At 36.5% G+C, this 23937-nt stretch overlaps 1 protein-coding gene across 2 annotated transcripts in view; it reads left to right on the forward strand.

Annotated features, from left to right (window-relative positions):
- The window catches only part of SEPSECS (Sep (O-phosphoserine) tRNA:Sec (selenocysteine) tRNA synthase), a 25571-nt gene extending 1841 nt beyond the window's left edge, over nt 1–23730 (forward strand). For both annotated transcript variants that reach the window (XM_055701007.1, XM_055701006.1), the window contains exons 2-11: nt 173–327; nt 2648–2766; nt 2855–3013; nt 5519–5672; nt 9634–9736; nt 11988–12117; nt 12238–12329; nt 18547–18640; nt 19270–19360; nt 21298–23730. In XM_055701007.1, coding sequence (XP_055556982.1) covers nt 239–327; nt 2648–2766; nt 2855–3013; nt 5519–5672; nt 9634–9736; nt 11988–12117; nt 12238–12329; nt 18547–18640; nt 19270–19360; nt 21298–21547 — 1281 coding nt within the window. In that variant the 5' untranslated portion in view covers nt 173–238 and the 3' untranslated portion in view covers nt 21548–23730. The remainder of the gene's footprint in view (nt 1–172; nt 328–2647; nt 2767–2854; nt 3014–5518; nt 5673–9633; nt 9737–11987; nt 12118–12237; nt 12330–18546; nt 18641–19269; nt 19361–21297) is intronic.
- The last annotated feature ends 207 nt before the right edge of the window (nt 23731–23937 follow it).

Below are 23937 nucleotides of genomic sequence, written 5' to 3' on the forward strand. Positions count from 1 at the left end.
TTTAACTTTTTTCTTTGATGACAGGTTCATAACATATAATACAAAACAGCATAACAAAAATACAAACTGCTGTTCACTGTGGGAAAGAAGGAGAAACATTAATCAAACAAGTTGCATAAAGTTTTGTTCATTTTTGATTTCCAAGTTTTGTGGTTACCTTTCTGTTATTAAGGGAAAATGTCCTGAAGATGGATGGGATGAAAGCACCATTGAACTGTTTCTGCATGAACTTGCTATAATGGATAGCAATAACTTTCTGGGCAACTGTGGTGTGGGTGAGAGGGAAGGAAGAGTGGCGTCAGGACTCGTTGCCCGAAGGCATTACAGGTATAAATCACTGGCAATTTGAATTATTCATATTTTTTATTAGTTCCTTTAAGTGGCATATTTTATTGTGTCTTGTTATCTGAAACCTTGATAGCATTTGAGAAAAACAGTATAATAATATTGAATTGATACAACTTTCTGTATTGAAATTTAATAATGCATTGGAAGGTCTGGAATGGAACAAGAATGTTCTGTCAGTGTTATGTCCTGTATGCTGAACTGGTAGAAGCTTAAGACATTGAGATGACTGCATGCTGGGGAGTCAGAGATCTTCCTGTTTTAAAATAATCTGTGCATTACTTGCCTTTTTTAATACCGTACAGATTTTCACGTGTATATTATTAAAACCTACTGCATACTTAGTTGTAAAGTATCAAGCATTCCTAATGAACAGCTATTTGTATTTAGTTATGTTCATTAATATCTTTATAATGTAAGTAATTGATATGCACATGAAAACCCAGTACATCTATAGTATGTTTTTATATGAAGCAGGGAGATCTATAAAGACAAGAAGAGCTTTTAGTAGCTTTAGTAGCTTGTAGACCTTCTGACTCTTGATGGGATGTTGCATGCTGTAATTCTAGAGGGTCTGTGTTAATTGATTTATGAATATACTTTTTTTTTTTTTTTTTTTTGCACAGACATCTGTGCTGAGTACCTTGCTGTGGTGTTTAATGGGAATGAAACAAAGTGAAATTTCCTGGAATGTTTCTCCTAGAAAGATTAACACAAAAGTATATTAGAGACCAGAAATTTAGTAAGCTTTACCATATGGAAGCTGAATTACTTAAGCTTAATGGCTTTCATAAACCCTACAGTACCATGAAGAATTAATGAAGAAAAGCACTAATACATTTTGTTTTCTGTACTGCTCTCTAGTCTAGGATATGTGTGGCAAGGGAGGTAGGTGGTCACACTGGGATGAGTATCCAAGGAATTATTGCTTTCAGAAAGTACTGGAGAAACCATGCCCAGCTTTTGGCCAGAGACAACCTGGGCTGGCATTTAGCTGCTGTCGGTCTGATGCAGCTCCGTCACCTGGCATCTTGCCTTCACCTATGAGTGTCAGCAATAGCAAGGAAAGGCACAGAGGCATCCTCTACTCCACTTATTTCTGCAATACCTTTTACAGGTAACTTTGGGAGTGATGGAGGTAGCAGGAGATAGTTCTCAAGCTGTCTTTCAGCTTAATAAATTCGAAGGGCCAGTCTTAGAGAGGATTGCTCCTTAGAAAGGAGTACATATTTGCAGAAAATAAGTAGTAGTAGTAGTATGAGGAAGCTATTAAGAATAATATATTATTATATATTATATATATACCCAAAGTATTTATATACGTTATATATAATATGTATAAAAATAAAATATTTTTACTGGAGCGAGGTTTATGTGCAAGCTTCAATTCATTATCAAGCTATTGTTGATTTCAGTCAATAGCTTGAAATGGGGGGAAAAAATTTTAAAACTATGTTCCAAGAAGTTCTGAATTCCATACACTCATCAGACTGCATTTTACTTTATTCTCAAGACAAAACCAGAATTAAAGCCATAAATAGGTGTGTATTGTTCCTAGCTTACTTGAGCAGCTGCTGCGTTTGAGCCATAGGTAAAATTAGCTCTGTAAACTTTACTTTATAAACGGTTTCAGTACCGTCCACTCCTGAAAGGTGCTAAGTAATATCCAACATTTATAAACATAATTTATAAACACCATGCAGAGATGGTATTGCACGATACATAATATTGAATAGCAGAATCAGGTAGATGAAATGAAGACGTAGAAAAAGATGGGCAAAGTGATAACATTAACCTAATTGTCTTTCAGGATGTTTTGTCACAGTATGTATTGTGTCTTTGCCCTATGGAGATGAAGCATTTCTCAGGGAAGTATCTGTATAATACCACTGTGCCTATGGTATGCTACACTGTAGGCAGCAGGTTTTTGTTTTTCTTGGAGTTGTGTGCCTGAACGTGTTGACATTTGTAATGCTGATTCAGCAGACATCAAGAAGTACTGAGGTGCCTTTAAAAGGAAACTTGCCGGATGCTAAAGGTGTTGCTACTATGGGTCTTCTCAAAGTTTTTACTTGCATACTGGGAACACTGTTAATCTACTTCTAAAAAAAAAAATAAATCAATTTCATGCGAATATATCTTGTTATAATGGAACTTGTTATGGCAGATACTGACGTTGCATTGGATACAGCATTTTCCACAATTGTTTATCAAATTAAATTCTCTTCAGTCAGCAAGAATTATTGCTTTGGGATGTGAAAAAAACTTGATGTATGCTTTCAACCTTTTTTTTTTTTTTTAGGTTGATCCATGGAATTGGAAGGTCAGGTGATATTTCTGCAGTCCAGCCTAAAGCTGCAGGGTCTAGCCTTTTGAACAAACTTACTAATTCAGTAGTTCTGGATATTATAAAGCTGGCTGGTAGGTGTAAACGTGAAAATATCTCTTGTTTGTGTGGGGCATGTCTTGGGTTCTTCATGTTAATTTCTGACTTGCTTTTTATGTGCAGGTGTCCGGACAGTGACCAATTGTTTTGTGGTTCCTATGGCAACTGGCATGAGTCTAACTTTGTGTTTTTTAACATTGCGGCACAAGAGACCAAAGGCAAAATACATTATCTGGCCACGTATAGACCAGAAATCTTGCTTTAAATCAATGATAACTGCAGGTAAGAAGGAGCTGACTGATTACACAGTGTGTTCTTCTAACAGATACAAAACTTCATCTAGCAGCCTGGTCAGTTCATATGCTTGCGGCAAGATCCTTAAAAGGCCTAATGCATAGTAGCTGTAAGTGCTTTATTTCTACACTCCTGATTTCTAACACATAACCACAAGTATGAGTTGTCTTCCTGATGCCTTGTAAAATGTAGGCGTATGTTTTGGTACAGAGGTGTATATAGTCAATAGAGAACACAATACTAAGGAAGTTACAGTTCACTTTTGGAGTTAAATGCCTAATTTGCTGTCCTGAGAATTATGTAAAACCAAGGCTCATGGTTCAAATCTCTCTTAGATTTAAGCAAAAAGCACATGTGTCCTAGGAATTGTGATCAAAAGGTGACAAGCTGTGTAGTTTGCACATTCTTTTCTTTTAGAACATGGGGAGTGTTAGCTGCCCTACTTGTTTTTAATCCTGCAGTGTCACTCACCTCACTCAGGAAATTAGTTTGATGCCTTTATTAGTTCAAACCTTCATTTCTCTCAAATGGACTTCCTTGTTTACCACTCTGTAAGTAAGCAAAGGGTAGGAGTCTGACCCTGCATTGAAGCTACAGACAGATGCATAGGATCAAGGGAAGGGCAAGTAAGGGAGACTTAATTTTCCAGCTCAGTGCACATACCTGCAGGTGGTGGCATAGATTCTGGTCCTAGTTCTTAGGACACATTTATTCTTTGCATAAAAGAATCATTAGATAAAAGTTACTAAACAGTTGGACACAGGAATCCAGTGATTCTGTCTAGGTAAGATGCAGGGGTGTTTAAAAGGTATCAGATCGGAACAAATAGAAGATGTATATAAGAAAAGTGGGAGTGTTTTGGGAATTGTATGCTCAATTTAGGACATCAAGCCAAGGAAATTAATGTTTATAATGGAGAAGGTTGTGAGGAAATATAATTGATCTGTTAATTTTTTAGTAGTTTAATTTAGTAGTTAAGATGTCTACCACAAAATTAATTAAAAGAATTATCAAATAAAAAAGAGCAGGCAGCATCAGATATCTAACAACTGTCTACTAAATGCAATCTCTGTCTTCTAGATCGCTAATCGAAAACCAGACTAGGGCTAACAATGTCAATAAATTGTTCTAGTCTTAAGTTCTTCTGTAGAGTTTGAGCCTTAAATGTCAGTGTTAAGGCGCGGTGTTGAGCCATAAAGGAATAATTCACATAGCTGTGGCCATGTTACACTGCTTTGGAAATAACTTCCCCACCCCCGGTCCTTACTTTCATTCAGTAAACTGAACATCTCTGTTTTTTCAAGAAAGTAATAATTGCTTCAGCTAGCATGATGTTGCTGCCGTGCCACACCTGTTTGGGGAAGGGAGTATATGGTTTCCAGTGTTTTATTCTGTAAACAGAACCTTTCTGATTTAGTTATTTATTTATAAGTAGAAATTTGAGCAACTAGCATGACAGGCTTCCCTCCCCGACAAAGAAAACTCTTCAAGTGCTACATTAGGTCAACCATGCTTTTGTCTAGCTGAATCTTGACAGTCTTTGAGGGTGGAGATTCCACAACCTCTCTGGATAGCAGTTCCAGTGCTGTGCTATCCTCTGAATGAAAAAAAGGGGGGTTTTGCAGTTTATTCTGAACCTCTCAAACCAAAATTTGTTACCGTTGCCTCTTACTGTATCCTGCCAAGGAGCATTTGGCTCTCTTGTCTTTGTAACTCCCTCTCAGATAGCTAGGAGCTGCTATTAGCTATTATCCTTAGCCTGTTCAGGCTTGAGAAGTGTGGCTCTTACAGCCTGTCTTTCTAAGCTGTGTGCGCGATACCACGCCCATCTTGGTAGCCCTTTGATGGATCTTCTCTGGTTTTGCAACATCTCTCCGGAGCAGCCTATTCCATAACTGGAAACATTCCACCATTTAGAAAAAGGGGATAATTTTTCAAACGTTTGTCATACGTGTCCTTGAGAAACAACCTTATGAGGTTCACTGTAGGACAACTTAAATACAAACTTAAACTTAAAAAATAAAAGACTTGGGAAATAGCTTGATTTTGATATGACAAAGTTCACTTCCAAAACGAGGTCAAACACGGACATTTTTATATTTTAAGAAGTCACTTGGAAGTTTATAGATTAAGGCACAGGTTTTATGATGAAAGCCCATTCATAATAATCATTATTGCATTGCTACCTCTCTTGGCATTCTTTTTTAGAGAGGCTGTTTTAGTATGCTAATGTTTCACCAGACCACCTGTTGCTGTTGCATGCAAAGACTGTAAGGTAGGCTTTTGTCTGGAGTCCGGTATTTAACAAGAATTTATTGTAGTTTTTAGCTGTATGGACATTGTACAGTAAAGCAGTTCTTAATCCAAGTCTGAAATAATCTGTTAAAACAACAGAAGCAAGGTTATTTTTTTTCAGATTTATACTGGAACTAAAAACCTGCAATTAGTCAGAGATTTGATGATACACGTTCAGGTCTTGCATTTTTTGTTCAGGTTTTGAGCCTGTGGTGATAGAAAATGTGTTAGAAGGTGATGAGCTACGGACAGACATAGAAGCAGTGGAGGCTAAAATCAAGGCTCTTGGTGCTGAAAATATTCTTTGTGTGCATTCAACAACATCTTGCTTTGCTCCAAGGGTACCTGATAGGTAAGTAACCTTTAAGAAATTTGTTATTTGCTACTGTAAAAAGCACCAACAAACAAAAACCCAAACAAAACCTCCGTGTTTTGAATGTCTGTTTCCTTAAAATTGCTTGACTACTGCCAGTAATTAGTAAAGATACTTTAATCCCCTTGCTTAAGGAAAATGGCAGATCAAAACAATGTTCCACTTTCAGAAAGGTATATTTAAAAAGTGAGAACAATGCAGAAGGCGTTTCTTCTGTCATGTAAGTGAGGTTCATGATGATCTGTTGTGGTGAAATGAATATCATTTTGGCAGTGGTTTTCTTTTCATTTCATGGAAATCGTAAAACTAGACTTTCATAGAAACATAGTGCAGGAAATGTAGCTCCATAGCTAATGCTGCATTTTAATATTGCTGTTGCCTTTTCTACTCTTCTCCTCTAGCCATTTTTTCTTAGGCTGTTAATACAGTTTTAAAAAAAAAAAGCTACAACTAAATTTAAAATCTTTGCTTGACTTACTCTTTCCTGTATTATACTGGTGTTTATAGGGCTGATTAAAATATACTGATATAAGGAAACTCTTGGAAGCATGTAGGGCAGATGCGCTGTACAAGTATAACATACGATTTGCCCTGCTGTAACTTATCTTGGTTTGAACATGTTGCTGCCTGATCACATGATGCTACTACTTATAATTTCCAGCTGTTAAATCACCATTAAAAGAAGCTTAAAATACATTGCATTCTTTCCTAATATTACGTATCCGTATGTGTAAAGCCTGTATTTGCTGTGAAGATTTCATTCAAGCACTAGCAGAAGCTGAGGTGAGCATTACAGTTACGGATGGGAAATAGGGTATCTGTGACATTATTTCAACATGTAGCTTGGTTATGGAATACTTGAAACATTTCTTAACCTGAAAATGACATGTTTGAGTAGAGGTGCCTAAAGTACTTGGTATACAGAGTCGTTTGTCCAAAATGGGCACCTTTGTTACTCACAAAACCTGCTTGCTTCTTGATAATTATTTTCATAAGAAATAGAGCAAATTCCTTAGGTTTTACAGTTGAACAGGTACATTTTTATGGGCTTATATGTAGTACACTAAAGTATGAGATATTAGTAAGATGTCTTTTTTTACATGGTTTCAAATTTAGTGTCTCAGTTGTTCCACTTCAACTGTTTTTATCACAAAATTTAAGAGACTTATGTTTAAAGTTCCTCTGCAGCGTGTGCTTTTTTTGTTAATTGCTTTGTTATGTGGAAAATTTAGTTGAATATTTGTAAGTGTAGGAAAGAAACATTACTGACTTTGAAACATGGCAAATAAAGATACGTTTCACTCTGTTTTCCTACCTTTAAAAAAATCCCTGTATTTATGATAAGTTAACCTAGTTGCTAGAGGGAAGTTAAAACCATATAATTCTGTCAGAGTACTATGAACATTGCTTGAAGTTGACTTGCAGATTTATTGGCTAACTTAAATCACAGCTATCAAAATTGAATGGTCTATTTTATAGCTTGGGTAAATGAATCTTTTCCTTATCTGTTTCCTTTTTTTTTGACATGCGATTGTTTTGTCCTCTGCAACTAAGAGATGAATTATTAGGCAGCGGCACTGTGTTATGATATACCACAGATACAGGAGGATTTGAACGCATTTTCTATTTAAAGGATACTGTCAACTATTGAAGGCCATAACATTCATCTTCCTATAGGAAGGAAAATCCTGTACAGCATTTCTGGAGGCTGTAATTTTAAATGTCTGTTTTTAAATACCTTGCATTTGTAAGGCTTTGTTCAGTTGTGGTGGTGTTTTAAAATTTTAAGTGGCTTAGGATTGTTAAAAGGTCAGGGTAAGAGGTTTATGCCTCTGTACCTATCGCTTTCCTTTGAAGTATTATTGAACTTCATGGGAATAATTCACTAGTATAAAAATCCCCTTCCTCAGAGAGACATTAATTCTCAGACAGTCTTTACCTGCTGTTGCTGTGACTTGTCCCTGAAACTACTGTATCTAAAAAGAGAACTAAAGGAAAAAGAAGTGCCTTTTTCAGTTAGTTTATGTACTTAGCAGAACTCAGTATCTTGTTACTTTCATTTGCATTGTAAGAAATTCTTTTAATGAACTTTCACAAACAGGAGAGAAAGAATTAATAAATTGGAAAAGCATTCCTTTAATTCCTATTTGTGGCTTTTAAGAGCTCGAGTAGTAGCCAAACTTACATTAATGCTGTGTTTTTCAGATATAACTAGCAGCACTTTTAATGGTTCATTTTAAGCCCTGGAAGCAGACAAGTGCTATGCATAATTGTTTGCTTTCCTTGCATAATCACATAATCTTTTCAAACTGTAGCACACTCATCCTCTGTTATAATATGGATTGGATTGTTCAGGACAGTATTTTTAGGAAAAATAAAGAGACTTTTGTTTTCAGTACTTGTAGAAGCTAGCTTATTGCTCCTTTAATCTCAGGAGGTGAAAAAGACAAATACATGTACATGCTCTACGTTTCCAGTTTGGTGAAATTCTCTGCCTGCACTTGAAAAGAAGCCTGTAAGAGGGGAACTGTTGAGTCTCTGTGGACGATGAGGAATGAGTGATCAAGATCAATAGATCAGAAGGCAAAAACTTTGCCCTGCGTAGTGTTATGTTTCCTGAATTATTCTGTTAACGTTACGTAGTTCAGGATTCAGGATGTTGATAAATGTGAAAAATTACTGGACGTGCAACTCCTGACAAATATCTTGACTGTAGAAGATCCATATGTACATTATACTACTGGTGTTTCCTGATCATTAAATACTTGTGATTTCTTTAGGGATAATATGGTGATGATGTTTTCCTAAGGACTGAGGTTCAGAAAACTTAATCTTAAGTTTGCAGCTGAATTTTGCCTTACAAAATGACACTAGGCAATGTAACAGAAATAGCATGCCAAAGAATGTTACCTCTTGGAAAATGTTTTTATATTGTCACATTTTATATGAATGTCAGTAAATTACAGTGAGAGGCTGTACAGAAGGAGATAGGTAAAAAGGCATTGAAGGTTTAGTGTTTCCTGATTATTTTTTTTTTAAATACTAATACTTTCATCGTCACTTTATTATGTATTACCTTATTTTTTCAAATATATTTTATTTCTAAAATATATTCACAAGTTTGGGGAAAATCAAGAGTTATTAAAATATGTATTAAAATAATAAATAAAGCATGATTGGAGTGCTTCAAAAAAGGGCAGAAAGTACATGTTTATTTAAAACGCTGAAAGCCCTTACCCAAAATGGTCTATGTACCCACATCAATTCTAGTTTGACTGAGAAATCAATCCAGGCTGAGCTCACTGATTTCAGGGATTTCTAAAGGCAAGTGAAGAGTAAACAGTTGAGCAAAGTTCTAACTTGTTGATCTCCACATTCAGACATTTTAGGGCTCTCCGTTCCTTTGGAGAGTCTTTTTTGTTCGTCGGTTTATCTGAAATATGCAAGTGAGATATCAGCCAAAGGGTTGAATTAGTTCTTTGAAATAAACAGAAGCACGTTAAAAATTCCTGTTACATAATGCTTTTCATTCTCAGACATCTTGAAACTTTTCAGGTTTGAAATTTTCAGGTTGAATATTAGAAGAAAGGGGAAAAAAGTGTGAATAGCTAAAGCTCTGTTAATTATTGCTAAAGTAATAAAATTTTATATCTGAAGCAGAATGATTTGGAAGCTGTTTACCGGTTTCCAGGTAAAACTTTCAGTGAAGTATGAAAAATTTCAGCCCAGGTCAGCATTTTGTAGTATATGAAAAAGGTAACAAAATTTTCTCCTTAACCTTTATAGCTTAAGGTGACAAGTACTGCCTTGAGGTACTAATCAAAAAAGTTTCTTTTCTCACTCTGACCTCCTTGTAGACATTTCAGTCTTTTAATGGTCTGATTTGTAACATGAACTACAGTTATCAATGCTTCTCTAAATAACAATTCTGTGCTCATAGGCTAGAGGAACTGGCTGTGATCTGTGCTAATTATGACATTCCCCATGTTGTCAACAATGCATATGGAGTTCAGTCCTCAAAATGCATGCATCTTATCCAGCAGGTAGGAGCTGTGTATTTCCAATAGTAACTTTTTTAACAAATATAAGTAAAACTTTGACTGTAGACAACACTAACAAATTTTATCTGATGTTTCACTGCTTTGCATCTAATCTTATGCATGTCTGGTATTTGAACAATTTTCTGAGAGAGCAGAGCAGAGGGAAATAAAACTTAAAAATAATAGTTATTTCTATGATGTGATTTTAATGTAATGAACTCACATTTATTTAGGTTTTCATTAAGTTCAGGTGTTTTTCATAACAGAAAAATGTCCCTAATAAGTTTTCTTAAAATATTTCCTAGACTTGTTGGCTAAAAGTGAAATAATGAATCCTACTTAAATAGGAATTAAGCCTTCAACAGAATGTGAGTTACAGATTTTTCAATTGAAGATACAGGATTCTACAGCAAAACTTCATGAATCTTTTCACTTAGAATATTGTTGATACAGAGAACAGCTGAGGAAACTGGGTTAAGTTCAGTGTTAGGTTCAAAAAAGTTTAATTTCTCTTGCTGTTTAGTTTGAGGAGCTTGCCTAATATCTAAGATCATCCATGAAACAGAATTCTTGCATTTTTGTTCATTGCAGTGTATGTGCACTGTTTCTTCACTATTTCCTTTTTCTCTCTGTTGCTCACATTAAAAGAATAGGGGGATTTTTTTTAACAGGATGCAGGGGATCCTGAACTATTATGAATTTAAAATATGCTGGTTGGGGTTTTTTTCCTAATTAAGAAGACATTACATTATTAACTAAGCAGAGACCAACTTGATAAATAATTAGGATGGGAATGTCATGTTGGCAATTCTAAATCTTGAGAGACTGAAGGAATTTGACAAAACTTGCAGTGATATGTGAAATAGAAAATGGCATATGCTTTATTTGTAATGTACTTAGTACACGTTTATTGTATTTAACTTGCACAAGTTTAGTGAAATTCTAACATGAAGGAGGCTGTGGAATTGCTGAGTTTTACTGCATGAAGTGTATCTAATGATAATCTTTTCAGACTATAAAGCTACAAATAGAACTGTTACTGTGTTGATTTCTGTGTTTTTTCTTGGCATGGTTGGGTTGTTTGGTGGTTTGTTGTTTGTTTGTTCTTGGGTTATGCAAATGGATACATTTGAGCTCTGATTTGTTTTACATTTATTTAAAAAAAAGTATTTCCTGTGATAGAAAATGGATTGATTGCCTGTGAGAAAGTAGTTATTAATGAATACTTAGGAATATGTACATGCTGAGCACAGTGTGAACAGACCTTGCAAGGGTATCACAGGAAAGAGCTTTTGAGACCATTTTATTTGTCATGCTTTTCCTCTGGTGGTCTCCTGTCAATTAAATCAAATTATCCTGTTGGCATTCATTTTCCCATTAAAAAGCTGACAAACTGAGAGTGCTTCGTCCTATCTCTCATGCACTAAGCTATTAAAACATAGAAATAATAACTGTGGTTTAGTTGGGTCCGCTTTTTTCACTCTTTTGCCATAGGCATTAACTTTGTTTTTATGTCTTGGGTTTAGTTTGTAGTACCTTAACATGTACGTATTTAAATATACTTCAATATGTATGGTCTTTAATACACTTTTTTAATGCTGCATACTTCTTGTGCAGTTGACAGTAGTGGATTACTCAAATTGAATATGTACTCTAGAATCTACATTTTTTCCTTTACAAATATCTGAGTGGCTAGGTATGAGGATGTTTTGTTTTCTGGGAAGTGGGGAAACCTGCTATAGGAAGTTACCTGGATCTTGATTTTGCAAGCAGCCTTGTAAGGAAGAGTACTGTCACAGCCCACTTGTTTTAATGCAAATTTATACATGTATCAAGAAAAATCTTCTTTGCTAATGAAGCATTAACCTGTAGCCCTTTACTGTGAAAATCTGTTTTTGGGTTTTACGGTTTTAACTGTATAATTCCCATTAAGTTCCAAGGGTTTTCTTTTTGGTTGTTATTGGAAATAAGCTATGCTTAGACTTGCAGGAACTAAAATCAGTATTTTAAATCATAGCAAAATAGGAATTTGTAAGGTACTATGTAAGCAGACATTGGTAATAATAGTCAACTATGCTAAGGAAAGGTAATGCTGTTTTTAAAATTTTTATCACAAATACAGCATCTGAGAGAGTTTAAGGAATTACATTTGTTTTAGTTGTACTGTTGTGTAATTATGATGTGTCATGTGTTTCCTTTTTCCTAATGTATGCTGTGGACGTTTTTGGTTTTGTTTTGTTCCTTTTTGATGAAGGGTGCTCGAGTAGGCAGAATAGATGCTTTTGTTCAGAGCTTGGACAAAAACTTCATGGTTCCAGTAGGTGGTGCTATCATTGCTGGCTTCAATGAGTCCTTCATTCAGGAGATCAGCAAAATGTATCCAGGTAACTAGTTCATGGACTGATTTCATCCATACAAAGCGACTGTAGAAAACCTGATTATCAGCTTTCGTTCACATAAAATTTATTTTTGCCAATTTAATCTGTATATCGTTTTGTTTTCAGGAAGAGCATCTGCGTCTCCTTCCTTAGATGTCCTCATTACGCTTCTGTCTCTAGGTGCCAGTGGCTACAAACAGTTACTGAAAGAGAGGAAGGTAAGCTTTTTGGCAAGCAGCACTTTCTTGAAGTGAGCTGTTAACGAAGTCTTGTTGCGAAACAGCTTTGTGTGGTAAATGCAGTTTCTGTCTAGAAAGCCACTGAACTTCTTCTGAGCTCACAGCTCTGAATCTGGGAAGGCAGTGTGTTATAATTACTTCTTGGCTCAATGGTGCTCATGAGTAAGCATGATTTCCATGTTGTTTTCCAAAGCAGAAAGCTAAGCTGTGGTCCTGTACTATCTTGTATAGTATTCATATTTATTGTTCTAAAGCGTGACTAATTTTGTCAGTATAATAAGTAGAATTTTGCCCACAAAAGCTTAATCTGAGAAATACTGTGCTATCTTGTCATGGTCACACTGCTTCCACAACTAAAGCGTGAGATGAGAGACTGAGGCGTAGCCCAGGGGTGTCTGTTCTTCTTCATCTGGCCCTATTGTGCCTTTGTGCTATGATAGTGTTTAATTAATGTGTGTGTACCACATTCTCTGGAGGATCACAGTTTCTGGTTAGGTTGTAAATACTGCACATGGCCACAAAAAGGAAAAATACTGTCATTTAAGGTATTTATCTAGATACAGAGCTAGGTTTCTTCTCTGCCTCTCACAGACTGTATGTTTTATGTTGAGTGCAATGCCATTGCACAAACATTCAAGAGGTCTAAGGTTGGAACCTGTATATCTTGAGTTGTCCTTAATTCTGAACATATTACAGGTCTGGTTTTGCTATCTCTATGTATAAACACAGAGGATTCTTTTTGTGGAGGGTTTTAGGTGAGGAAGTGCTGTGAATTACGTACTGTTAATATTTTTAAATCCTGCATTATCCCATTATTTTATTTAGAAACCACATTCCAGTTGTTTCCTTCTGACAGCTTGTCTCTGATTACCTGGCAGGGCAATAGTGCTGGGTGCTGTGACTTGTTTCTAGCTGCTTGTAGAGACATCCAGGAGCTCTGTACTGGAATTGTGATCCCATAGGAATAGCTAGACTGTAGAAAACCAGGCCAGCTTAGTGGCCTTACAATGACTAAGAAGTGATCTGTGCAGCTAAAGTGAAAACATGGCTTCTGAAACACCGAAAGCAGTTACCACTTTTGCCACTGTTGCAATACAGTTTCTAACATTTTATTTTGGGCTGTTGTATGCATTACCACGTGTGGTTTGTATCTTCATTAAAAGCAAATTGTAATTTTCCCTCTTCACTCTCATCTCCAAAAGAATCTCAAGTGAATTTTTCATGTCAAAGCTGAGTTTTATATTAGATTTACACTGGTAGCAGATACATAATGGGCAGTAAAAATATTCTCCAAGTCATAAATAATAATTCTTTCATAAATAAAATGTCTTAATGAATAGCTGTATATTTTGAATTGTCATTCTCTTGGAAGTAGAATTCTAAAGTGAATAAAGCATTATATTTTTACAGCTTCAGGTCTTTTTATTTCAAATGTGAGTATATACTATAAACACAGTTATATATGGCATAAATATGTTTCTTTTATTGGATTTGTTGTAGAAGTAGAAACCTTTTTTTGCTTAAATCTGTTTGTTCTTGAATTGTAAAAATGTAATAGTGATAGTTTATTGCCTGTGCTCTGTGAAAGCAAAGGCAGAGCTATTAGGCTTCCAGCAGGAGCTATTTATAGCGTGACATTGAGTACTCCTTTCTATATCGGTGCAGCTGCACCTACTCACACAAAAAGTCAGCTATAAAAAAACTTCAAGTGTGGGGTTTTTTTTTTGCTTTCTCTTTTTATGTTGTCCTTATTCACGTGGGTGTTACTTCAGGTTATTTGAGCTCAAACCAGAATATTACTGAGATTAATCTCACACAACCAAGGAAAGAAATAGTCTACCGTTTTTCTTTTACCCAGATGAACTGTTTAATGTAGGAAGGGAAGAGATTATATGAGAGAGGAGCATGTGCATGGAGTGAGGTTTTCTGACAAGCTGGCAGTGGTGGAGTGTGCAGTGTCCAAGAGTATGAGATTATATGATACAATGTGAAGGGTTAAAATGGTGCAGTGGATCTGAGGACAGAAGAGCACGGGACTAACACACAGATACTGTCCAAGTGTTTGAATAATGGTGGCCATATATGAAAACTTAGTAAGGAATGTTTTCAACAGTCCTATTCTCTGTTTCCAGAGAAAGGATGGAAGATGACCACCAACAGTAATGTTTTCTCACTTGTTCTGAACTTTCAATATTCCTTTTTATGTGTTTATGCGGTGTTTAAGCCAGTAGTTTTCTGATCTCAGTAGGGGATTCTGGGTCCTTTTGTAATGCAGATGATGACAGCTGATCCATGGTCCAATTTGTTAATATCTTTGCTTTTAAAGAACTGTTAATAGTATGTAACAATATTATGATAATATCATGTATTATGTTTTTGTAGCGACTCCTTTGATTTCCTCAGTACAGGTTATATTGTGTCTCATATTCTGCATTCCCAGGACTTAAAACTTCCTGTTTTCATTTATGTATGTGAGTGTCTGAACCAAGCCACATGTAGCAAATATAGTGGTTACATTGTGTAATAGCATAAAGAGGAAACAGGCTTCAATTGTCACCTCAGAACTGATGGAGAGCAAGGACCCTACATTCAGGTCCCTGCAGATCAGGTTTAATACCCGTTAACTATTTTAAAATACGGTCCATTTAATCCATTTAACTCATTATTGTAACAGTATTTTTGAAGAGGTGATGGTTTCATTTTGTTTTCAGCAGTTACAAATTTCCTCATTAGACTTTTCTTAACAATCTAATGATCAAGATAATACCGGTTTACTTAAATGTGTTTCTGTGTTACTTGGAACGTGATGGAGCCTTTTATGTCTGTATCCATCTGTCTGTATACTTTCTAAGAGTGCTTAACTGGAGTTATTTTTATGTCCTTATGGAGTATGTATCTAAAATATTTAAAATCACACTGAGTGGGAGGAAATTGTTTCGTTTTTAAAATTCAGTAAAATACTGGGTTTATGCTTTATGGTTTATCATTGATGCAACTATTCTGATAGGAATAAATAATTTGTACAGTTCAGTGTGAGTTTGTATTGCTGTTCTGCTTATGAATGAAGAATAAGAGAAAAGCCATTTAATGCTGGATATTTAAAGTATAAAAAAATCAAGTATTCTTACAAGACATTTGTTACTTTTTTTTTTTTTTGTCTAGTCAGTTTGCTACACTGTAGTTTGTCAAATGTGTGGGAATATTGCAGGATTTTCCTTGTGTGAAATATGTAGAACGATATTCAGAGTGGCTGGAGGCAAGATAGTTAACAATGTAATCATTATCTTAAATGGTGTTGTGTAATTAAACAAGTGCCAAGTTAAGAATTTCTTCCTAATATCTAATCTAAATCTACCCTTTTTCTATTTAAAGCCACTGCTGCTTGTCCTGTCACTACATGGCCTTGTAAAAAGTCTCTCTCCAGCTTTCTTGTGCCCCCTTTAAGTGCTGTAAGGTCTCCCTGGAACCTTCTCTTCGCCATATTTAGAACGCCCATCTGCTTTTTTCTCTAGAGTTACTGGCTTTTTCCTTACTTGTTTCTCTCTAGTTATTTTCATTTGGAAGAAGAACGGTGCCTAATTTAATACATACATAGAGTGGATAACTGGCTATACCAACTTGCCATCCTTTAAATAATAAGTACTGTAAGAGATGCAACAGAGAATTCCCTAGGTACAACACACAAAAAGTAATCAGTTGTGAATTTGTTCCTGTTGCAGTACAGGTTTTCTCAGTACTAATTTCACCAATTCCATAGTAGACATAATTTATGTACATTTCTGTAATTATGTACATTTCTGTAATATGTTGCTTCAGTTGTAGAAGTAAATAGCCAGCAGAGGGAGCACAAATTAATTTATGATTTCTATTAAAAAAAACCACTAATAGAACAGCTAGCACATTGGTGATGCTCATTGTGGAAAGCAAATAACAAATGAATAATGTGTTTAGATTCAGTGAGGGACCAGAAGGAGGGCAGAAGTGTCTGAACATTTGAAACATAGATGTTTTTCAATTTCTGTGACAGAGCTGTAAATAAACTCTGATGAATTGAAACCGTAAAACCACTTGATTTACCAGTGCTTCTGAAAAATAAGAATGAATTTTCACAAGTTTCAAGTTCTGATAATTAACCATTGATGCCCCCCAAAATTGTAGATGGTAAGGTGGTACTTTTTTCCTCTGTGGCTGATTTCATTCTATAAATGTGAGTAAAGAAAAAGTCAGGAGCTGTATTTGTTTGATTGCTTGTGAAGTGAGACTGGGTTCACTGCAGTGGCTCAATAAAAGCAGCTGTAATACTCTTCTAACTTAGCTACCACAAAGCTCATTTGGTTTCATAAGACCTTTGGAAAGTTCTGCTCAAAAATACAATTTTGTTGATGAACTATAATTTGTATCTGTTAAAGAGTCCACAGGTCAGAACAGGATACTGGTCTATACACAGAAGAAGCAGCTCTATTTAAAGAATGAAAAAATCACTTGTCAGGTCCAGAAATTGAGGATCCTTAAACATGCAGTGACATTGAAGCAGATTCTTCATGGCCAGAAAGAGGAAAAATCTGGTGTTTAGTATTTTTTAAGAGGACTACCTTGTATCTGTATTTTTTTGCTAGTTTGTATGAGAGACCAAGCATTAAAAAGGATGGAAAAGAAGCCAAAGGATACAATAAGAAGAATGGTCTCTCGCTTTGTCCATAAGCGTTTTGAGCTGGTATGTGAAAAGGAAGGTGTTAAAGTGAGGAAAAGCATGAGCAATTATCATAGATTACTACTGGGAAAGAGAGAGGAAATAAAATATGGATGAAGTAAGAGAAGCAGCCTTTTATGTGCAGTGTGACTTGTGTCTGAGCCAAAACATTTATGAATCTCAGTTTTATGACACTTTCACAATAAAGGTGCTATCTAATTAAGTGAAGCAGAAATACAGATGTCTCCATTTTTTTAGTAGGCTTGAAGAGGAAAGGTTGGTCCCAGGAAGGGGACTGGCTGCACAACAGAGCTGAGTATTCAGGAGAGTATGTATTTTGTGAAACGGCGCATTTGAATGTGTACTCATAGTCTTCTCCTTAAGAGACTGTGTATTGCCATTCTCATACAGAAAAAGAAGTCTGTGCACTAGCAGTGATTGTGAGATGCATGGTGACAAGATGCACTACTTTTAGTCTTGAATGGATTAATAGAGAGAAAACAAAGCGGCAATTTGCCATAACACTGACATCTGTGGTAGTAATGTTGTGTTCTCTGGAGCTCAGGGAGCTAGGGTGCAGGGAAGCTCTTGCAGGAGTGGAGTGGGGTAAGACCTGCTGTGCGGTAGGAATCTTTTCAAGATTTTATCTCCCTCAGTTTCAGGGCCGCAGAGAGAATGACTGATATCCCAAGTGAATATATTAGACCAGACAGAGTTTTGTACCAGCTTAAGGGGGAAGAACAGTCTTCAGGAAATGGAGCTATTCCTTTATAGAATGATTTCAGAGGATTGTCTGGTCTGCTTACTTGGTACTCTTGTCTGGTGGTGTAACCCCAGCTGGCAACTAAGCACCACACAGCTACTCGCTCACTCTCCCTGGGTGAGATGGGGGAGAGAATTGGAAAAGTAAGAAAACTCATGGGTTGAGATAAAGATTAATAGGTAAAGCAAAAGCCATGTGTGCAAGCAAAGCAAAATGAGGAATTCATTCACCGCTTCCCATCGGCAGGCAGGGTTTCAGTCATCTCCAGGAGAGCAGGGCTCCAGCATGTGTAACAGTTACTTGGGAAGACAAATGCCATCACTGCAAATGTCCCCCCCTTCCTTCTTCCCCTGGCTTTACATGCTGAGCATGACATTGTACGGAATATCCCTTTGGTCAGTGTGCGTTGGCTGTCCTGGCTCTGCTCTGTCCCAGCTTCTTGTGCACCTCCTCACTGGCAAAGCATGGGAAACTTGAATGTTCCTTGACTTAGAGTAAGCATTACTCAGCCACAACTGAAATGTCGGTGTGTTATCAACATTATTCTCATACTAAATCAAATACAGCACTGTACCAGCTACTAATAAGAAAATTAACTCTATCACAGCTGAAACCAGGACATCATGAAAAGAGGATCAGCTAGGCACCTGTAGGCTATAATGGACACTTAACTGTTTTGTGAAATAGCTACTATTTTCTCTGTTTGATAGCTAATAACAAAAATATGGCATCTTCTTCTCCAGGAGATGTTTTCCTATCTTTCAAGTGAGCTGAAGAAGCTGGCGGATAACCACAATGAGAGACTGTTAGACACACCACATAATCCCATTTCCTTAGGTAATTGTTGGGTTTATGTTTTAAAAATATTCTAATATACTGTGCATTCATATTACACTTTCACATACGGTTCCTACATGTTAAACATTGTTCACTACACTCCATTAAATTGTTCATAGGCTGATATGAAACCACTGAACCCAATAAGGTAACCTACTATAAAAGTAGAGTAGTGACTTGGGCCCTTAATTTTTTTTAAAGAGTTGCTCCTATCCAGTATACTCGTTTATTGTAATCAAGGCAGACAGAAGACATTAGCATGTAGTAATACTTTCTAAAAAAGTAGATTTAACAGTAAGTTAGGGTATAATTATTCTACCCATCATCTTACAGTGTTGTAAAAGAGATTATGGAATTCCTACTCGAGATATTAGTTGTAACCAAAAATAATATTGCCTACCAGTGCAGAATCTGCTTTACATGCAGTCTAACCAAAGAAGTAATCTATGACAGCTAGTAAGAAAACTAAAAATTATGAAATGTAGGATTTGTATTTCTTTTTTTCTTTGTATCTGAAGACAAGTGCTCTACTAGATTTTTACTGTTGGAAAACAGCCTGTCCTCTGTGATTCTACTTTGGAGAAAAAGAAGCTTTGTAGTAGTTTTAACCTGACCTTTTGTTACTTTAGCCATGTCACTGAAGAATCTAGATGAAAATAACGATGCTGCTGTTACCCAGCTTGGATCTATGCTCTTTACAAGACAAGTATCTGGAGCAAGGTGAGCATGCTTTGAATGTGAAAAATTTGGGGGGTTATATTAACATATATTTTACGAAATCCTTTAACATTTACCAGTTGTCTCACGATTGCAGATCACAGTCTGACAATAACACGTCAGGGAGTAACATACTCTTCTTCATCACTGTTACCTACTAATAATGTCTGCCTGCCTGAGTTAGCGATGAGGTCCCCTTTGTTAGCTTTGGTAGGCTAAATAGATCATCTATGCCCATTTAATTTGGTGTCATTATTCCCCTGGGTTTCACTTAGTTTCCAGCTGTTGTCTGATCTTAAGTTGTAAGCTGTTTAGGAGAGATCTTTGTTTTGTTTGTTGCAGCACAAATACAGTTGTGCTGGATGTCAGGGGAAAAAGCTTTTAATACTGCGTGTAGCTTTTTGTCTTACGGAAGAAAATCCTACTTCCCAGAACTAACCATGTTTAAAATAATTTTAAAAATCGACAACCTGAGACAGTCGGAGCTGAATTTATTCTTAGAAACAGCGGTATGTGGAAATGCAAGCCAAATAATTGTTAATTATTTTGGTTTCAACCTTTTAGAAGAAGAGAATGATGTAAAATTTGTTTTGGCAGTGTTCCTTAATCTGAATATTACTGCTGCCATGCTAACTTCTGCCGTAGACTTAATGTCATTTTTTGGTAGCAGAGCTGAATGTTTCCACATCAGAAGGTATGCTTCATTAGCTTGGATTACTCCACTTCCTGCACAAATGAATGACAGTAAATCTATACGTACTGTAGTTAGATGCTCTTTTTAATTTGCCTGTCCTAACCTTGGCTTGTCCTGCAATTTCAGCCATCTTTGGCAGAAATGATTCAAGAGGTTCAATTTTTGAAATTAAAACTCTCCAGTTCTTTGCCTGATACAAAGGTTTCAGATTTTTCCTTTTTTTATGTAAACAAGTAATTCTTTTACAGTACATAAACTGTTTGACTTGGCATTTCAACAGATTTTAAGTGTTACGCATGTGCTGAATGTCAGTGGTAGGAATAGCGACTCCCTGCCTCAGCAGCGTACAGGCTTTTTGCATAACCTGTGGTCAGAGCGTTTGGACAGTGAAGGATCTGCTAATCCTAGTGGTATTTTGTTGGAGTGCAGTTTCTTTTATGAACTGCAGGGAATGTCTCTATAGAGGTAGTAAATTCTTAGAAATGGATTGGTGTTAACTGCTTGTATAGGCTTTAACTGCAGCTACAAGGCTATAGTTCCTTTAACAAGGATGTGGATTAGGGTCTTGATTTATCAGGGAATGTATATGTACTAAAAGTGCTGAGAAATAGGGTGTAATCGGTAGAGGTTCTTACTGTGAGGAAGAGGTAAAGCAATGGCAAAAGGTATGCGCTGCAAGGAGGGTGTGAATATGAGATTAACGTCATAGGATTGGGCAAAAAGGGTGGGAGGAAGCTGGGATCCTGAACCCTCTGAATCCCTTGAACCCAGGCATTTTGGAGTGCGGTGCCCTATGCCAAGCAGATGTCTGCCCTCAGGCTGCTGCCAATATGGTGGTCCCAGGGAGCTCGGGGTCACCAGGTTGCCTAAGGAGCAGCAAACTGGAAGTGCAAGTCAGATAGATAGGGCATGTTATGGAATAGGAAAGTTTGCTGTAGATGTCTTTTCCCCCACACTGGGGTTTCGTAAATACTAATAGTAAAGACCTTAATAATTTAACTGAGGAGGGGAAGTGACATATGCATGTATATGCGTGCTGACTTGAGCTAATCCAAGATCTGCTACTATTGTCACTCTTAGTGTGGTGCTTGGGTACTAACTTGGAGAATGCCTGTTCTAATCTGCTTACGTTAATTTTTTAGATATTACACTGTATAGTACTTCTATAAATGTGTTCATCATGGGATATCACGTAAAATGTCCGAAGCATCTTTAACTGAATCACAATTTTATTTGTTTGTTTCAGGGTTGTTCCCTGCGGGTCTGTACAAACAGTGAATAACTACACTTTTAAAGGCTTTATGTCACATGCAAATGACTATCCCTGTGCTTACCTCAATGCTGCCTCAGCAATTGGAATTAAAAAGCAAGATGTAGATGTATTCCTAAAAAGACTTGAGAAGTGTTTGAAGACTTGTAAAAAAGAAGCAAAGAAAGAAAGAAGTGTGAATGAAATAAGTAATTCTAATGAGGGCACAGAACAACTTGAAGACTAGAAGATACAGATTTAGTAACACAGGAAGATACGCTTTTGTTTGAAGTATGTCAGGTTTGCATTGGGTTAGCATGGTGAATCTGCAGCACAGAAAACTTATTCCTGATCTGAAAACAACAACAACAACAAAGTTGGGTGAAATTCAGCTTTCAAGAAAGTAGGTGATATTCTTTCCGAGACAGGGGCCAGACACAAGTTTTTTGCAGCGTATAAATGCACGTAGTATCTGCAGAAGTAAAGCCTTACATTCATAAGGACCTTGAGCTGGCCTTCAGCAAATCACGGAATGCTTATTCACATGGTTTTGATTAACAGGATTTTCTGTGGCAGTGATTGAATTCCTTCCTAAGTATAGACCATCCAGCAAGAAATGTTTCACTGCTCTCAAAATATCTCCTTTCTCATCAGCATGCTTGCTACTTTTCATTTCTTTTTGAGGATTTATGTAAGTGTTGGGATAGCCCTTACTAAATACAAGGTTAAAACTGCTTGGGGAGAGTTGGAATAGTAGCGTTTTTCAGGTGTTCTCACCTCTCATGAACTGCCTAAAACAAAGCAGCCCCTCAGTGGCAAAGAAAAACCTAGAATACCTCATATCCCGTCGGTACTCAGCTCTTGGAGACATTTGCATAGTTCAGCAACCCAAAGGAATTTTAATGATGAAAGCAAGGCGTTGTAGAGCGGAGAGGTATAGTAGTGGGTTTGGACTTTTTTTTATTTCTTTTTTCTTCCATCTTTTCTTTGATAGTGTGATCAGGTCAGAGACCCACTGAAAAGGAGTGCCTTGTGGGATTAACGCAGCGGTTTCAAAAGCCAGTGAGAGCTAAGGGTATTTTGGCATTTTTAGTCCATTGTCGTTAAAATTTATAGACTTCCATTTCTGAAGTGTCACTTGCCATTGGTACTGTTGCCTCTGTGGCTGCATGCAGTTGCTGATTTGAATTCATTAAGCAAACAGTTTAGAGCTGTTCCTGAAACAAAGGTTCCATATCACTGGAGTGACAGTGCTGTAAGCTGCAAAACTTCTGCTTATTCCTAAATGCAGTTACTGCATGGTATGTAGTTTTTATGTCATTTACTATTCAAAATGAGTTTCGTGTTCAAAGACATTTTCTTTGTCTGTCTGTAATGTGGCATCCCAAGTATTACTACAATTAATGAATTCTAAATGTCAGGAAGTACTGTAGTTGCTTTGTTTGGTGGGATCTGAGACAGGTATCCTTCAAAGCCCTTTGTAAATTGTTTAATCAAAGTAGTAGTTTTTGTATTTATCTACAATAAAGTAGTGTTTTTGAAAGGATTGTCTATCCCACGTGTTCAAATGAATTGATACAAGAGGTGATGTTAATAAGCAGAAGTTAATAATATGCTCATCATCATGAAGCTACTCTCACTTAGGGAGGTCGGTCGTGTCTTAAGCTTAAATTGAACTGCTGCTTCTACATCGTTATTGCTACAGTTACATGTTAGATTGATTAAAGCTTGTGAAGGTATGGCTCCCCGGACTACCGTCAGAGTTGTTATTTGCTGTACAAACACCTCCTAGGAGAAATGTAATATAACTTGGCCACTGAGTCCTTGTGGCTATAAGGAGGTGTAAATGTCTTGTCTTTTCTTTCTCTCCCTGCTCCTTTCATTTTTTTTTTTTTTTTTATTATTACTGAGAGCATGCTATACCTCAGTTTATCCAGTCTGTAAAGCTCTTCCACAAGCTCTGGAGCCAAAACTCTGCAGCTCACTGCCTCAGCATTCAGTATATTGGAGCAGCCAGTGAAAACTACAAGGCCTTAGTGGTACCTTTCTTGCTGGTTTTTGGTATTGCTGTTCTGTGCCTGAATGAGTATAAATTATTGATGTAGGTGACTAGTCACAGAATGCGAACATTAGAACTATTGTTATGAGAGTGTAGAGAGGTGCCTGGTAGCAGCTGAAATAAGCGTTTGATGAATGATATCCTGAAACTGAATAAAGAAAACAGCAGTTGCCTTCTCTGGGAGGAAGAAACCTCTGCCTTTTATGGTCTCATAACAAATTGTCTGCAGCAAATAATTCACTCACTTCTACTACAGATTGAACTGCTTTCTCAGGTAGTGTTTTTCCTGTCTTCAAAATGTTTCCCGTTTGAAATAAAAGCTGAAAATTTCAACAAATCACCATAAACAAGTATCCAGGGAAAAAAAATAAGTGGTTTGTTTTGATTTTGACCTTTTAAAGCTTCCTTTTGTTTAAAAAAACTTAAGATTATGAGAATTGGGAAAAAAATAAATTTGTGTGTCATTAAAGTTATTCATAAATCTTAGTGATGCCACCTGAAGTCAAGAAATCTAAAATAATTTGAGAAATGTGCCCCACCATGAGGCATAAGCTCTTGAACTAGATATTTGTGTTATA

The sequence above is a fragment of the Falco cherrug genome, chromosome 1, assembly GCF_023634085.1.
Source record: "Falco cherrug isolate bFalChe1 chromosome 1, bFalChe1.pri, whole genome shotgun sequence".
In the NCBI taxonomy this organism is placed as follows: Eukaryota; Metazoa; Chordata; class Aves; order Falconiformes; family Falconidae; genus Falco; species Falco cherrug.